Source organism: Python bivittatus, unplaced genomic scaffold (assembly GCF_059951505.1).
Source record: "Python bivittatus isolate LINGU-HERP-01145 unplaced genomic scaffold, Pbiv_v1 ctg000480_np1212, whole genome shotgun sequence".
NCBI classification, from domain to species: domain Eukaryota; kingdom Metazoa; phylum Chordata; class Lepidosauria; order Squamata; family Pythonidae; genus Python; species Python bivittatus.
In genome coordinates this window covers 82,360,727-82,377,258 of record NW_028277075.1, presented here as the reverse complement: position 1 = coordinate 82,377,258, position 16,532 = coordinate 82,360,727, and the positions used below count along the sequence as shown (strand labels likewise).

Genomic DNA, 16,532 nt, shown 5'->3' with positions numbered 1-16,532 from the left:
TACACCTGTTTGGGGGTCTTTTTTTAAAAAAAAAAAACACCAAACCCTTTAAAATCATGTTGAATTTTTATTGCTGAATTTCATGAGGTGATCTTGGAGGCTAGGAAAATGCAACCAGGAAGCTGTATATGGCCTGCAACCCATGGGTTGCCCCCCTCTGGACACTGCAGAGCAAAATGGACACAGTTTTTATTTTATAAAATAAGCTGTTACATATATTTGAAGCTGCCCATAAAAGCAGCCTCCTTGGGGTGTGTCAAAAATGCGCTGTTGCCTGTGGGAAGTAAAGATATCACAGATTGGTAGAAAGGCCTCTTCAGAATGGAAACAATTGGACTTCTATTGAAATTCCCTGCTGTTTGAAGACAAAGAGCTTCTGGGGTTCATCATTTCTGCCTTCCAATTCCCAGTACAGGAGAACCAAACAAAAGGAGCTTTGGGGGGGTCATATAGATTCCCTTCCTTGCTACACAGAAGAAACATCATCTCTTTTAAGTAACACAGTTGTTCACAGGACCTGTTGTCACCCTCCCTTCTCTTCGCTCTTTCAATCTCTCTCTTTTATACCTGCTACTTACCAAGAGCTATGATCATTAAAGCAGCAGGAACCCCAAAAGCCAGAGCATAGCAGTCCCCTCCAAAGCACTGAATGGTCCCTAAGAAAACAAGAAACGAGTTATTAGGTTCCAATGAAGATTTTCCATCCTTTCCTTCCACCACTACATTGTGAAAAGAGGGGGTTACATTTTTCTACAGCACAGGATGATGTTTCTCTCAGGAGATCCACATGCACAGGGTCAGTCTCTCCTGTGAATGGTTCCCTCTCCGTGCAGATCAGCCAAGAACAGTTCCAGGGTCCACCCACTTTCAAATACTCTTTGGACAATGTGTCCTTCTGAGAATGTACTAAACCATTCACAAGGGCACTGTAGTACCAATCCACCGCTGTGCCACTTGAACTGATTTCAGCTTTGAAAATGTGAAGTGGCATCTTGAATTTAACCTCTTTGACTTTTATGGTGCCCACTGTAAATATTAGTGATTTAAAGATTCTGGGTGTTGAGCTTGCAGTAAAGTAATTTCAAAATTGCATTACAGCACACAATGTACTATTATTATTATTATTATTATTATTATTATTATTATTATTTATGAACTATGCACAGATTTCTCCAAGCCATGTTCTCAGTGAATTGGTTTCTTGCATTATAAGAGGCCCATATAAAACAGGTAATCAAGCAACATCTGAGGACAGAAAAAAGTTCCTCAGGCTAAGGAGCCAGACCAGGATAAGGGGCTCATTAAGAGAAGTAGAATCCTTTTCTTTCACCTGATGATAGGCTGCAAATCCACTCTGGACATTTATAGTAATAGCACTGGACCCAAGGGAGAGCAAGCCAGCAGCTTGTGTGCTTCTCTTTGACACCTATTGTGTCTGCCTCTTCCTGCTGGTGGATCTCCAGTTTAAGAAACCTGGTATCTCATATCAAGGCTCAAAATGGTACCTTTTGAAGGCTCAAACCAATACCTTTTGAAAATACAATCCAATTCTGCAAGTATTGGAACACTGGGCAGGGAAAGGAGTCAGGAAAATCAGGTCTTCACACTGCTGGAAGATGACATTCAAATCTGAGCCAACACAATGACTCTGCTTGATCTGAAAGCTACATGACTTTGTTTATAGGAAGGCTTACCCCAGTGTTGTCCAAACTTGGCCACTTTAAGATGAGTGGACTTCAACTCCCAGAATACCCCAGCCAGCCATGCTGGCTGGGGAATTCTGGGAGTTGAAGTCCACTCATCTTAAAGTGGCCAAGTTTGGACAACACTGGCTTACCCAATAGCAGCACCGGCTGCATGGATAAATTTTACCAGAGGACTTTGGGAGGCAGAATGGGGGAGAGATGGGGACAGCTAATTAGCGATTGGAGTTGGAGCCCCAATTGCAAGCTACAACTGAGAAAAAGGCCTGAAATAATCCCACCTGCTGGTCTTTGGTTCTGCTATATGGCACAACACATGTGTGTGCCTCCACACATCCAGACCCCACTGAGGCATATCCTTCAGAAAGCTTGGATTTTATCACCCCCATTAAACATTCTGCACAACAGAAAATCGGAGCAAATGAAAACAAAATCCTGACGCAGCTGCACAACCAACAGGGCGGAATATTGCTGATAAAATATTGATCATGATTACTGTGTAGCATCTCTGTCTGAAGTTCACTTTTATGCCTGATAGGAGCTTATTTGTTTTTCTTTCCAGAAGATGAGCCAAATGTTTACAGTCAAGGCAGGAAGGGTTCTGCTCTACAAGCAGCTTACTTCTGATCTACAGCAGGAGACATTTGAAGCTGCTCAGTACTGAAACCTGAAAGGTCACATACAACTGCCAAATGTCTGAGGAAATAAGGGTCATTTTCTTTTTTCTTTTAAAAAAGACTTTTCAGAATCCTGCATTCTCATTCTGTTCCAAAATACACCACTGTTTTTATTTTTCCCAACAGTGATCTATGCAGAGGTAAGAAGCCTGTTTGTTTTTCTTTTCCCTCATCATGTTTGGAGCAAAAGTTAATCCACGTTAACCCAGTTGAATGGCTTTCTTTTCTCTACTGTAGACTAGAACAAATGCAGAAGACTAGAAGGTTCCATCCAGCTGCTAAGGAGATTCACAGGGATAAGAATAAAAAATATTTACACACATGTGGCTGAACTGCTTTGTGAAATGTGAAGGCAAGCTCTGGTCTGCCTTTATTCCTGGGATCTTAAGGCACAGTCCATATGCTGCAGCTACATGCATCTGGAGTTGGTCAGTGCCTAGAGGAGACCCTGGGAACTTCTGCATCGTTTTCTTAATGTTGATGAAAGAGGAAGAAGGCAGATATAACAGGCAAAATACCAAGGGCCCAGTGGCAATCTTTCCCTTTAAAAATGAGAACCTCTCCTTGCAATCAAAGATTATTTTTGTTCACAGATCATAACAGCTGCTCCTAGTCTCAGTCATCTTATTCAGCAATAATATTTGAGGCACATAGGTAAAGGTGAGCCATATTACAATGAACTATATTCGCTTTGCTTTATAAAAACAAGTGCAAATAACACTCAAAGACTGAGGTAAGATCCTCTTTGGTATTTTTAATAACACGTATGTATCTGTTCAAACATGTATTCATGTCTTGAGGATTTTTGTTACTAATATATAAAGTAGAACTTACAATGTTTCTGATATTCATGTTTCTGGCTCATAACTTTGTTTTCCTCTGTCTGCAACCAGCCTATCTTTGAGACTTAGGGCTGCCCCATTGCCAAAATGAGCAGACAACACTATTTGGACAGCGGAAACAGATATTGCCGCCTATTAATCCCTCACTCATCAAAGTGCCTCGGGATATATTTTTCTATCTACCTCCAAAGTTCACTTTTCCATGTTGAGTTCCTCCAGTGCTCCTTTCTATTTTGGATAGCACACTTCGATCTCTTGCAGGCTAACCCCAGAAGTTCATTGAGTTCTTTGCAGAGGAAGGAAATCCCCTTCAACTGAGTCAGTGCTTACCATCCTCCCTCATAGCCTTTAAAGCTGCCTTTTACCATAGATGTTCTAATAGCACAATGTCTATGAGTATTGTCTTACAAATAGAAGGTTGCTGGTTTGAAACTTAGCAGGATCTTGTTGTTGCTGTTAATTATTATTTTTCTTTCCCTCAGTTTCCTACTTCTCCCTGTGCTTTAAAAAAAAAAAAAAATTTAAAAAGTCCCATGATGCAATGCTTTACCACTTTTCCAATTACCTGAGGTAAAAAGGTTTCACTCTCAGATCCTAAAATCAGGAATCTGGTAGCACTGTTTCCAACTAAAAAATTGTTTTAAGCTTCCATGATTTAGTAAAATTTGTTAGTCGGAAAAGGTATTACCAGACTCCTGGGGTTTTTTTGGGGTTTTTTTGCCAACATAGACTAATATACCTGTCTTCCTATAATACCTCAGCTCCTAAGTAACCCAAACGGGCTATTTGGGAGCTGGGAGTGTAACTCTTTAATGGTTTATAAATGTTTTATTATGTATATCTAAGATGCTACTAGTCCTTATCTGTGGGTTTTGCTATTTTTAAGAATATAAATGTAACATATACAAATGTACTATGTATTTTATAAGTTGCTGCATTTCTATTAAGGGTTTTCCCCCTTGTTCTTAGAACAATATTTTGTGAAATACATTGGGCCAACAATAAAATCTTTTGTACTGGCACCTGGGCTCGCTCCCTCTTTTTTTTTAACTTCCTAAGGTCTGTGCCAGCTTAGATCTCACAAGAATCTGATGGGTTAGTCATCATACTGAGTCAAAGACAGTAAAGCCTACAAGAGTTTAGAAGTTTGCCCTCTCACCAAGGGCTTCTGCTAAATCTGCATTCCAATTTCTTTTGGCTTTCAGGGAAGATCATAGAACTTCCTGCATGCCCTGCCTATCTTCACATCTAGGGGACTGCACATGGTTTGTGCACATGTAAGACACATGCCCTAATGTAGACATATTAGCAATCACAATTTTGTTGAGGCGTCAAACAATCTGTGTCTTTGAACAAAGACAAAAAACAAAGAAAACAAAAAGATTTCAAACCCAATCCCTTTTACTAAAACCTGGGCAGATCTGTAGCAATCTGCTGAGGTTCCAACAATGTAAAAGAACAAGTGGTATTTTGATGTTTTCAAAGTTATATTCTTGGGTATATTCCAAATTACAATTTTCCAAAAAATTGTAATGATTGCTGTTCTTCAGAATCAATGAGGGATAATTACAATGGTCTAGTGAAGTTATTCCAGAGGAGCATTTAATTTCTTTACTTGGAAGAGAAGTTAGAAGCAGATGGGCACTGTGGGGATGCATCCAATCATTAGGAGCTCAAACATTTACACACACATCTGTGGTATTTTAGCTGATCTTGTTTCCCAAGGGTGAATTTTAAATTCCAATCCCCATGGTCATTCTAAACCAACACTGACCTCTTAGCACAGGAGTAAGGAAAGTGGAGATCAAACTTCCTGCATTAATGGCAAGATAGAAAACAGAGAAGAACTTGTTCCTTTCCTGGACCTAAAGCAAGACAAGATCACATCAGTCTGATATCATAGCACTTAGAAGATGAACATTGGTTTCATAAAAAGGATTCCAATAGTCCCACTGAATTATGGTAATAAAATAAAATATTGACATAACATCTTAAAAATCGATATAAAAATGTTGACATAAAATAAAATTTTAAAAATTAACATCAGACTACATATTTTAAAAGCTGAGTTAAAATAGAGATAAGACATGGGTTCTATCTCCCTCATTTTATATATATACATAAGTAGCTAGAAGCAATGCTGCATGGTGAATGGATTTGCGAGGAGAGCAATAGTCACTCATTCAGTGCAAGCGTTTTAACTGAATCAGCCTAACCTGGCAGTCCTTGACAGCTCATTATATCTTCAGAAACATGATAATAAAAAAATCAACTGTCGCTGGGAAACTATAATTGATAAGACATTATGAACCACAGTTGTAATCTCAGAATACTAGACTGGCTATTTTGAATCAATAACATCTCAGTCATAAGTCCATTTGCTTGGAATTGTTAGCTCATTTATTTCAATGGAAGTTACTTATAAAAACAAACAATATTTTTGCCAGATGCATTCAAGTGATAATTAGTTTTTAGTTATACTATCAGGAGGGAGAGTAAATATTGCTATGTGTTCATTACACTGATATGAGTGGGGTCTGCAACATCAAAAATGTTGCACCAGAACTGTCCTATCAGGTGCAATTTTATTTTATTCAATTTCTATGATATTTTATTATATTCTGTGTAATCGTTGTAATTGTTGTGTGCAGTGTTATTTTATTTTATTATTTTATTCAATTTATATGCATTTGAACTGGTTAGCCAGTAGACTGACTAGCAATGCTCTCATTCAGGCTATCCCATTCTATACTCTCTCAGTTCTAATTTTCTTTTCCTTTTTTGTATCCTCTTTGCAACATTTAAAGTACGTTCACATGATCACCAGCATCATCTATAAACCCTCCAGCATTTTTGTACCAGCATCAGCACTGCTGCCTTTGAATGCTCAGTGTTCTGCATGAGCTGACAGTGTCCCCACTAGCTGACCAATGGGTGTGTGAAAAATCATCAGCCAATCAGTTCTCTGCCCTCCAGCTTCCTAATTACCTCACTGCAGATATTTTCATGGAGAAGAGAGAGGGAGAAAAAGAAACCCTCCTCACTCTGACTGGAAGCTGCAAAGCCACGGCTTTCCTTAAGTGAACAAGAAGAGAAAGCCTGCAGAGCAAGGCTTCGGGATTTCTTAATAACAGATCTATCTTGGGTCATGTGACCAGGATTGAGGAGCAAGGCAGGCTTAGAATGGAACTGTCTGCAGTATTCCAAGCCACTGCCCGGAACTTGATAGTCTCTTCCCAGTTTCTTCCATCTTACCAAATGTGATCCCGTTTTGTTCAACTTTAATCTTGCTGATGGATAGATAGATACTCTGAGCCCCTGTATATAATTTCTTTCCAGCATTTTATTGGGTTGGGAAAAGAATAAAATACCCCATGAAACAAGTGTGAGGCACCATAGCAACTTGACTTCAACAGGAAGGGGGGAGAGACAAGGAGCTGATAACCTTCCACCCCACTAAGGACTCTTAGCAGGGTGGTTTTGAAGAGGAAGGAAGTGCTATAAGCATTTTCCTTTAAAATATTTGAACTGAAAATATTATAATTCCTTGAAGCTTGCTAATAACATCCTCTTTTGTATGGATGGTGCTATTTTAGCTACATAAAGTTCTACACTCAAAGGGTGAGTTTGCTGTTAATGTGTAGGATTATGTGAACAACAGCCCTTTCATTCGTTTCCTTTGGGTAATGTTGAAGATCAAATATGAGAACTGCAAGATGAAGTAGGTGAAAAAATTAGTTGCAGAAGATATTGATTTTGCACCAATATGATGAGTGATGATGAAAATACCCAGATTTTCATGAGGTAGCTCTGGCTTATAATCGGGACTGAACAGAACAATTAGCCAGGTTTTTACAGCACAGACATTGTTTGATATTTGAGGTTATCTTCAGGTTTTCCAAAATAAGTTTGAAAAGCCACATAAAATATTATGGCTGCTCCTTTTGATTAGTCAAAGCACAATTCAAAGTCAGCTGTGAAATCAAGACTGATTATGTTCCATACACCAAGCTCAGGAAATTAGAATCAAATTTATCCACATAAGAGTCTAAAGATTCAGAATTCATGATTACTTATTCAACTGTGAGTGATAGACCAGAGCAAGGAATTGCTAAGGAAATAAAAGAATTCAAGACTCAACCTGATCTTGAAAGCCTTTGCCAGATCACAGTTATTCCATTATATTTTTGTATTGATTAACAAAAATGATAGACCAGACCAGTTTTACTTCTCATGCAATTATTATATGTGATAATAGAAGGATGGTGGGAAGGAAAGCAATATATTTAAACATTTGCATTTCTAGAATTAAACAGTTCTCCAAGGTCTATTTAATGCTAACTGAGTTGACCGCAAATTATTTTTTTGTGTGAAAGACTATTATTTGGCACCAAGGATTGTGGAGTTTCAAAAACTGGCTGTGCTAATAGGCAAGAATGGAAGGCATTGGAAGAAATGAATGGTGAAGATAATGAAACATTTGCGCCACACATTTTCTGAGGCTGGGATGCAATTATTTTCAGTACACCCACACCCTCAAAATCACAAAGCCCCTCTTCAGAATCTGTTTTGCCTAATAACATCTTCACTATAGATCTGCAAAAATGTAGTAGCAAGGCTGAGGAAGGACAGTTCCAATGTTTTACTTAGTAAATTCAGAGGAAATCAGAAAGCAAGTACAAAATGGCTTATTCGTATTCTTCCACATGGAATGTAACCCTTGCCTATATGAAGATGAATATAGTTGCCTAATTATTTAAATAGCATAATGGAATTAAACACTCACTATGGCTTAATAAACTAGAAACCAATTGTCATTGTAAAATGGTTTGAATTATATTCATGAACACTGATTTCTAATACATAGAAAGGATGTGAATTACTAGGCAGTGCTTAAGCTGATTGCTTTATATGCTCAGCTCATTCCTGAAAAGAAACTATGGTTTTCATATCACTCACATTAATGCTGATCTCTTGGGAATGGGAACAAAATTAAGAAACTGTTATGCTAATCAGTGCACTGCAAAAAATGGGGAGGAACAGAAGAAGTGGAGAGTTTAAAAAATCATTTATTTAACATTCTCATTACAGTTCACTGACAAATTTGGGACAGAGGCATTCCTTCAAACTAAGGCCTATCAATAGGTAAATATATAATCCTTGAACAGATCCATGTACATTTAATCTTGTGAATAGTGACACCATGCAGGGTTAAATTAAAATTCCATGCCTATAAACTAACAGTGGAAAAAAATCTTGTTTACACTCTGCCTTGAGAATGTGAGAGGATTATGACAGTTAGTTTTCACCCAGTCACTGAAAAACAAGGTAGCAAACCTAAGTATTGCAAAAACAAGGCACAGATGGAAACTGACCCTTTTGTGCAAAAGAGACGTCCCAATAGGCTGTTACGTAGGGTGGGAAGAAGAAAGAGGTGCAAAAGGATTTGAAGATTGAATAGAGATCAAGATCAATAACAGAGGAGTCACTAGAGTTTTCTTTTATTATGGCCTCCTAACCTTCCCTCAAAAAAGAATTATTATCAGCAGTTCTTGAATTCTTGTAAACTTATTTATTTGGTTATTGTCCTGCCTGCTGGGTGAAGTCTGACAAGGATAATAAACAAACCTGTGAAAGCCATGTACAAGCGATACAAACAATTGAAGATAAAAATTATTTTAAAACTAGCTTCTCTTTAGGATCCTTCTAATGGGTACATATCTTTAAAAATCAGTATTGTGATATTGAATTGCATATGCACTAGTGAAGCACAACTGAAAGCAATTGCCTCCCATTGGCTCATAGTAATGAAAGATGCACAACCCCCCCCCCCCCCATGTTATTAGCACTCTGCAAACTGGGGTTAGGGCAGAAGATTTTGAAAAATCATCCTAATGTTGCAAATCTCAAATCAGGATTTTGTTCTGCCACCAGGGTTTGTATCCCATATTCCCAGAAACCACTGGAATCTTGCAGGTAGTATTACTTCATGTACCATATGCAATTCCATCTTTAGTAACAACGTTTCTTTTGCATCAATAATATTTCAGGGGTGCAAAGCATATTTTTCTAGTATAGCTGATCAGCAAAACGTCGAAGGAGTTGTCTGCTTTCATGGGAAATGACCTCATGATTACTATCGTACTCAGATTCGCTTCTCTGCCTGCTCCTAGCTTCTGCATGGATATTAGGACACTAATCACCAGGCATGGCCTCTAGAATTCCTTTCTACTGCTCATCCCCCTGGCAAGTTCCTTCATGAGATGATTTTAGAAAGAAAGTGAATGGTTTTCTTCTTCTTAAAGGGGGTTTGATGCTACTTCTGCTTTTACTGAACAGCTTTTACAACTATTTTTACATTATGATATAAACAAACTGTTTTTATTACAATCACTCTCTTTAATGTCATACTTGGGTGATGAGTGCAGTAAGACTGGAACCAAAACAGGGTCATTCAGTAACATGTGTAAGCTGTTAGCTTGCACAGAGGAATGCTGGGATTGGCAAAACTCAATTATTTCTTTAAGACTGGGTGAACAAAAAAGCCATCAAAACATAGACCAAGTATATTCAGCGGCCATGAATGCTCACCTGAAAATGCACAATGGAAAACTGGAAAAGCAATGATAGAATGGTGTCACTGCCGCTTGCTAGAGTCACCCTTTGTGGGAGATGGGTGGCATATACAATAAATAAATAAATAAATAAATAAATAAGGAAGGAAGGAAGGAAGGAAGGTAGGAAGGAAGGAAGGAAGGAAGGAAGGAAGGAAGGAAGGAAGGAAGGAAGGAAGGAAGGAAGGAAGGAAGGAAGGAAGGAAGGTTGGTTGGTTAACTGGCTCTCAGAACCTAGAACAAGAGTCTGTCATTAGAAAGCAAGATTATGTTGCAGCATTTTGCTGATGTTCTCACTTGTTCATCTCAGATACCAACTGATTTGAACTCCTGTTTGCAGAAGCGTTATTGGCTATACAGCCTACCTTTGTCCAAAGGAGATGGGGCCAATTAAGAATGAGGATTCCCAAAATTAGACAATTTCCTTTTGGAAGAATAAAATAAGCTGGAGAGGTAAATGTGGTTGAACGGTTGTTGTTCAGTCGTTAAGTTATGTCTGACTCTTCGTAACCCCATAAACCATATCATGCCAGGCCTTCCAGCCCTTCACTGCCTCCCGGAGTTTGCTCAGTTTCATGTTCATTGCTTCAGTGATGCTATCTAACCATCTCATCCTCTGCCGTCCCCTTCTCCTTTTGCCTTCAATCTTTCCCAGCATCAGGGTCTTTTCCAAAGAGTCCTCTCTTTGCATTAGGTGGCCAAAGTATCTGAGCTTGAGCTTCAGTATCAATCCTTCCAATGAGCAATCAGGGTTGATTTCCTTTAGGATTGATTGGTTTGACCTTCTAGCAGTCCAAGGGACTCCTAAGAGTCTTCTCCAGCACCACAATTCAAAGGCATCAATTCTTCAGCGCTCAGCCTTCCTTATGGTCCAGCTCTCACAGCTAATACATTGCTACTGGAAAAACCATAGCTTTGATTATGCGGATCTTTGTTGGCAAGGTGATGTCTCTGCTTTTTATTATGCTGTCTAGGTTTGCCATAGCTTTCCTCCCAAGGAGCAAGTGTCTTTTAATTTCATGGCTGCAGTTTCCATCTGCAGTGATCTTGGAGCCCAAATAAATGAAGTCTGTTACTGCTTCCATTTCTACCCCTTCTGTTTGCCAGGAATTGATGGGTCCAGATGCCATGATCTTAGTTTTTTTTAATGTTGAGTTTCAAGCCAGCGTTTGCACTCTCCTCTTTCACCCTCATCTTTAGTTCTTCTTCACATTCTGCCATTAGGGTGGTATCGTCTGCATGGTTGAACAGTATTTTCTACTAAAAGCTCAACCCTATTCTCTAGCTCAAATATAAATTTATAAAAATTTAGAGCTGCCAGAGGTATAGACCATAATTAGTATATACTGAAACTTTAGTGCCCAACTAAATATAGCAAATATAATTTAGTTTTATTTAGTTTTGGGTGTGCTAATTATATGTACATGAACCAACAGACAAGTATAGGAAATGAAAATAAACTGAAGTATTCTAAAGAGTGTTTGTTTCATTATGATTCTCTAATGGTAGGAGGCAAATGCTATTGCTGATATTTTTATTTTCCAGAATCTGGCTGGTTTCAACATTTTACCCACAGTTAACCTATCCATTAGCTCTTGCAGGTACATAATGCCCAGAAAGGTACCATTGATGGCATCACAGAGGTCAACCCTAAAGTCAGGATTCTACATCTTGTTAGACTTCAGTCAGTGGTTGCTCCCATTTTTACTCATGTCTGAGTGAGCACTGTTTGCAATTATTATTTTTCAGCAGCTGCCCTGTGGTGGTTGAGACTAAGCTGACTGATGGCAGTTTCATAGGATTTAATACTTGCTTTGTGTTATCTCCTGATGTTATAATTATATACCTTGCTTGCTTACCTGTTTCTAAGACTGACTTGAGGGATTATTATCAAATGACTTGGGATTCTTAGAATGTAGCTTGTCTGAAGATGCTTATTGTGTCTGAGGTCCACACAACATGAAGGAGCCTGCAACTTAAAGCTGCATCAACAATAACTCCTGAACTTCTGAATGTGTGATTGTGGCTGCACTGGATTGCTGACTTGCTAGGCATCTTATTAGGCTTCAAAATGAGCGGCAATATCCAGGAAGTCCATTATGTATTTCTGAGCAGTGTAATTTCACTGAAGCCCCTTTCAGTTTGCCCTAGTACCAAACTTCATATGCTTCCCATACATATGTGAATTTTTTTTTTTTGATGTAGGAATTGGGTTATAAATATCTGATGTACCTCTTGGGACAAAAACCGAGCATCCTGAGCCAGACGTCAGAAGAAATTTTCACTCTCAGTCATGGATTTTTGTGGTCATTTTCACAACCATATCTTTGAATTGAGGCTATCTTGCACCATGGAACATAACCTTAATGCTGCACAAATAGTTATTTTTGTGCATGCAAGAGTGTAATGTGATATTCTCATGGTCCAGTGAATGGTTTGCATTTAATCGTTTGCATAGGACAGGGGAAGTCATAGACTCATATTTTAATTATCTGATTCAGACTGGAGTGAACAGAAACAGTTTAAAATGCACAGAATTTTCACATGACTCTCCATATTGGATGATTGGATGAAAGATGATTTGGTACAAAAAGGTTTAAAGTTATCCCAGAATTCCGTGAAACTATGAGAGTTAAGATTCCTTGTGATGACCCCACTGATCTGCATGAAAAGCAGGACAGCAGGTGAAGGTAATTGCCTATCATATGGAATATAGCCCTCTGTTAAAACCAAGTTTGTCCAATTTGGTGTCCTTTGGATTTATTCAACTTGAACCCTAATCATGCCCAGGCAAGATGAGATGGGGATGGGGACAGGAATTTGGGAAAGATAGTTGCCTTCCTATTATTTTATCTAATTCAGTTTCCATTTCTTTATTCCTGTTTCTCCTTTTCTGGTACTTCTTGGTGTTTTGGCTGACTTCCATAGTATCTCAGACTGCATTATATGGATTGTGGGAATTGAAATATAATACATCTTGAAGGCATCAAGGTGGAACTGGCAGGTAGAACAGCCAAGGCATTCCTGCCAGATGTTAGGTTATGGAAGACTGCTATCCTTCTGTGTCACTAGCCTTCCTTAACTAGGTTTTCTCCAGATGTCATGTAACTCTCAGAACTTTTCCCCAATGGCTGTACCTTTCAGATATATTGATTTCCATTCTTGCAATTTCTTCTAAAGGATTGGAGAAGGGTGATCTACCCATGCGAAGTGCATACATTTTAATTCTACTCCTCTCAGGAACCAAGTTGGGGAAGATTGCTTTCCAATTCATTCTAATCTTAACTTTCTTGGTAGAAACGGGGTGAGTGACAAATGTCCCCTCCTCTCCATGTGGAGCATTCATATTTCACTAATGTACTTACATTTCTTGATCGGAAGAGAATTAGAAGGAGTCTGGTAGTACATTTTCTGACTAATAAATTGAATTAATGTTATTAAATTGTATTATTTTAATAAAATGTGTTAGTCAGAAAAGGTGTTACCAGATTCCTTCTGATTTTTTGCCAGCATAAATTAACATGGCTCTCCTCCTATACTGATCTGAAGAGGTTAACTTTGGTACATTTCAGTTAAGGAACAGTTGGTTCAGGCAGAGGCCATATGATATTGATCTACCCGAAAGGGAACTGTTTCTTCACTCAGAGTTTGGAAATTTTGATGGGAACATTCAAAGGTTTATCAGCCTGCTTAAGCATTAGCTTTTAGCAACTCATTAAGGAACTGCTTAGTCAAGAAAGGTAATATTTAACCACTCAAAGATCAGTGATTAACATGGAGGAAATTTGTAAAGCATTTAAAAAACAAGTGCTGTGTATTCTTGCTATTATAATCACATCCTAATTATCTATTAATTAAAGGATGATTACAAAATATGATTAATTATTATTGTTCCTAAATGTTGCACTTAGGGGAATAATACAACCCTCAGGTGCTGTTATGGTGCTATAATTAATACAAGATTCCCAATTTCTTAAATACTACTTCTTCCTTTCTTTTTAAAGCTTTTTTCTGATTACATGTTCAGTGTTGAGGTTGCTAAAAGGGTGCCATATGGAGGGTGGTCAAAACTATCCTCCACCGCCACAGAAACTAAGACCAGAAATAATGGGTATAGATTTGTTTAAATATAAGGAAAAGCTTCTTGAGAGCAAGATATGCCCAATAGTGGGTCAGTTTGTCTATGGAGCTTGTGGGGTCTCCATCTCTGAAGGTTTTTAAGAAGAGGCTAAACAGCCACCTCTTGAGGATAATTATCTGGTTTCCTTGCACACCTTAGAAGTTTGTGCAAGACTAGCTCCACCATTCTATGGTTCTAGAACACCTGACCTTGTTACTGATCTTCCATGCAGCTTGTTCAAACAGGCGTTTGGAATTTAATGTTAAGGTTGCTTATGAGATGTAATAGTAACTTGGCTGCTGTTTCCCTTTGAGTTGCTCTTTGATTTCCTGAGAACTGGATTTTCATGTTTGGGGTTGCTGTCCATTTATGTTTTTTATCCCATTATGGTACACTCTCTAAGGGATCTGGGGACTGGGTGATATACAAACACATACACGCACATACATATACATGTATACATACATATATACACACATGAACATGCATGTGTATATGTTTGTGTATGGGGTGTGCGTATGGGGTGTGTTTGTGTGTATGTATATGTGTGTGTATGTGTATGCACTAACATTCCTCCTCATCCATAGCTTCAGTAACTCTGATCTCATTTACAGTTTTAACAAGTTTCCATGTCCAGGAATGTATGGAAAAAGAGAAAGAAAGGAGAAGGAAAAGGCTATCTAGAATTCCCCTCCTATGTGACGTACCACAATGATGGAAGCTTTCTAAAAAGCTATTGCTATTCAGTAGATATATGAAAAGAAAAAGTAGGACTTACAAGCTTAGGAAGTTGCTCGTTTGTTTATTTTTCAAGCCCAGGTTTCTGCCTGCAGATGTCTTTCTTAGTTTCTTCACATTTGATGTAAGTTTGAACACAGACACTCACCTAATCTTTCCCATCTGCCAAATTCTTAGAGGAAGTAAAGATTGGGATATCCCCTCCCTCTGCCATTTTGCCTGCTCTCTAGTCAATGTCACATCCTTGTTTTATCTGAGAACCATCCAGTTGCAAAATCTCTTAGTCACCTTCACAAGGCAGACGGAAAACTCCTTGGCTTTGTTTTCTATGCTTTATATGTTGGTTTGCTTGTCTGTTTTAATTATATCCTGTCACAATCCCACAGGATGCTCAGCGGTTTACAGAAATACATAAACCTCTACAACATCGAAGGTCGGATTAAAATAAAAATGAATATATATATACATATATATATATATACTCACACACACATATATATATACACATATATACACACACACACACATATATATATATACACATTTTTTAAAAAACCTGAAATCCAAAGCCAGGGATCAACATTTAAACACCCTCCACAGCTTCCAAGAAGACAGCTGAAGTCGGAGCCAGTCTAAGGTCCCAAGGGAGACCACCACTCCATAGGGCTGGTGCTGCTACTAGGGAAAAGCAGTGCCTCTAAGCCTCATGTTCCTGCATCTCCCAAGAGTGGAGAACCATCAGCGGCTTTCCCTAGAAACATTGATCTGGTCAGGCCAGTTCTAGTAGGCGAATGCAGTCCTAAAGGTCACTTGGTGCCAAGTCCTAAAGGGCTTACACATTAACACCAGCACTTTAAATTGGACCAGAAAGCCAATACACAAGTGTAACATTTTCCTATTGGCAAGTGCCAGAGTATACACAGGCTGCTGCATTTTGAACCAACTGAAGCTTCCAAATGGTCTTTAAAGGTAGCCCCATGGAGAGTGCATGCAACAGTCTAGATGTCAACTGCACTAGTAGACCAGATCATGACATCATTTCCATAGGAAGGTTACAACTACTTTTATTAAGATTACAACAACAGAATCTTGCAAGTCTGATTGTGCTGTACCTTCTCCTCCTTCTTATAGTTCAGTGAATTAGATCTGGAATCTGAGCTGCTTCCGAATGTTATCCGGACATCTGCTTTGGCTCCTGTTGCCTAGACAACAGCTTCTGCATCTCTCCATCAAGGTCATCTTTCTTACTCTCTACACTAAATGAGTTATGACAAGGGCATGAGTAGGTAGCTCCTCTCACCTCAGATAGGGCCACAGCTGGTATACCAGCCAAAGCTGGGCAAAGCCTCCCTGGATCCCCTTCTACCTGCTGTTCCAGCAGGAGTTGTGAGTCCATGAGGACCCTCAGACCTGCTCCTTCATGCGTATTGCTTCCCACATAGTGACACCACTGGTGCTAGCACAGGCCAATCTTCTGCACGACTTTGATCTAAAACCTGAGCAACCTTACTACTGCTGCCATTTTCTTTAATAGTGACCCTAGATGGTGACCAGTGGCAGAAATGTGACCAGAACATTATGATTGAGAAACAAGATGAATGTATTAGTATGCTTGGGATAACTTCTCCAATAATTAAGAAAAGCTCTGGATGCTAACCCTTCATAAAGTCTAATGGAGACTAAGCCGACTCAGTCCACCCATGGTAAATCTTTCTCCAAATGCAATAGGAGAAAAGGGGAAGACGTGACTTTTACAATTTACCACTGGAAGGGTTTATATTGTGTGTTCTCTTATTCTTAACTCCATTCCACAGACAAGCTTTGTATCAAGCGCCCCT

The 16,532-nt window shown here is 38.8% G+C and overlaps 1 protein-coding gene across 2 annotated transcripts in view; it reads right to left on the bottom strand.

Annotated features, from left to right (window-relative positions):
- Window positions 1-16,532, bottom strand: part of SLC15A2 (solute carrier family 15 member 2) — a 92,469-nt gene that overhangs the window by 51,988 nt on the left and 23,949 nt on the right. For both annotated transcript variants that reach the window (XM_007433051.3, XM_025169710.2), the window contains exons 7-8: window positions 4,997-5,087; window positions 579-656 (exon numbers count right to left, since the gene is read on the bottom strand). In XM_007433051.3, coding sequence (XP_007433113.2) covers window positions 579-656; window positions 4,997-5,087 — 169 coding nt within the window. The remainder of the gene's footprint in view (window positions 1-578; window positions 657-4,996; window positions 5,088-16,532) is intronic.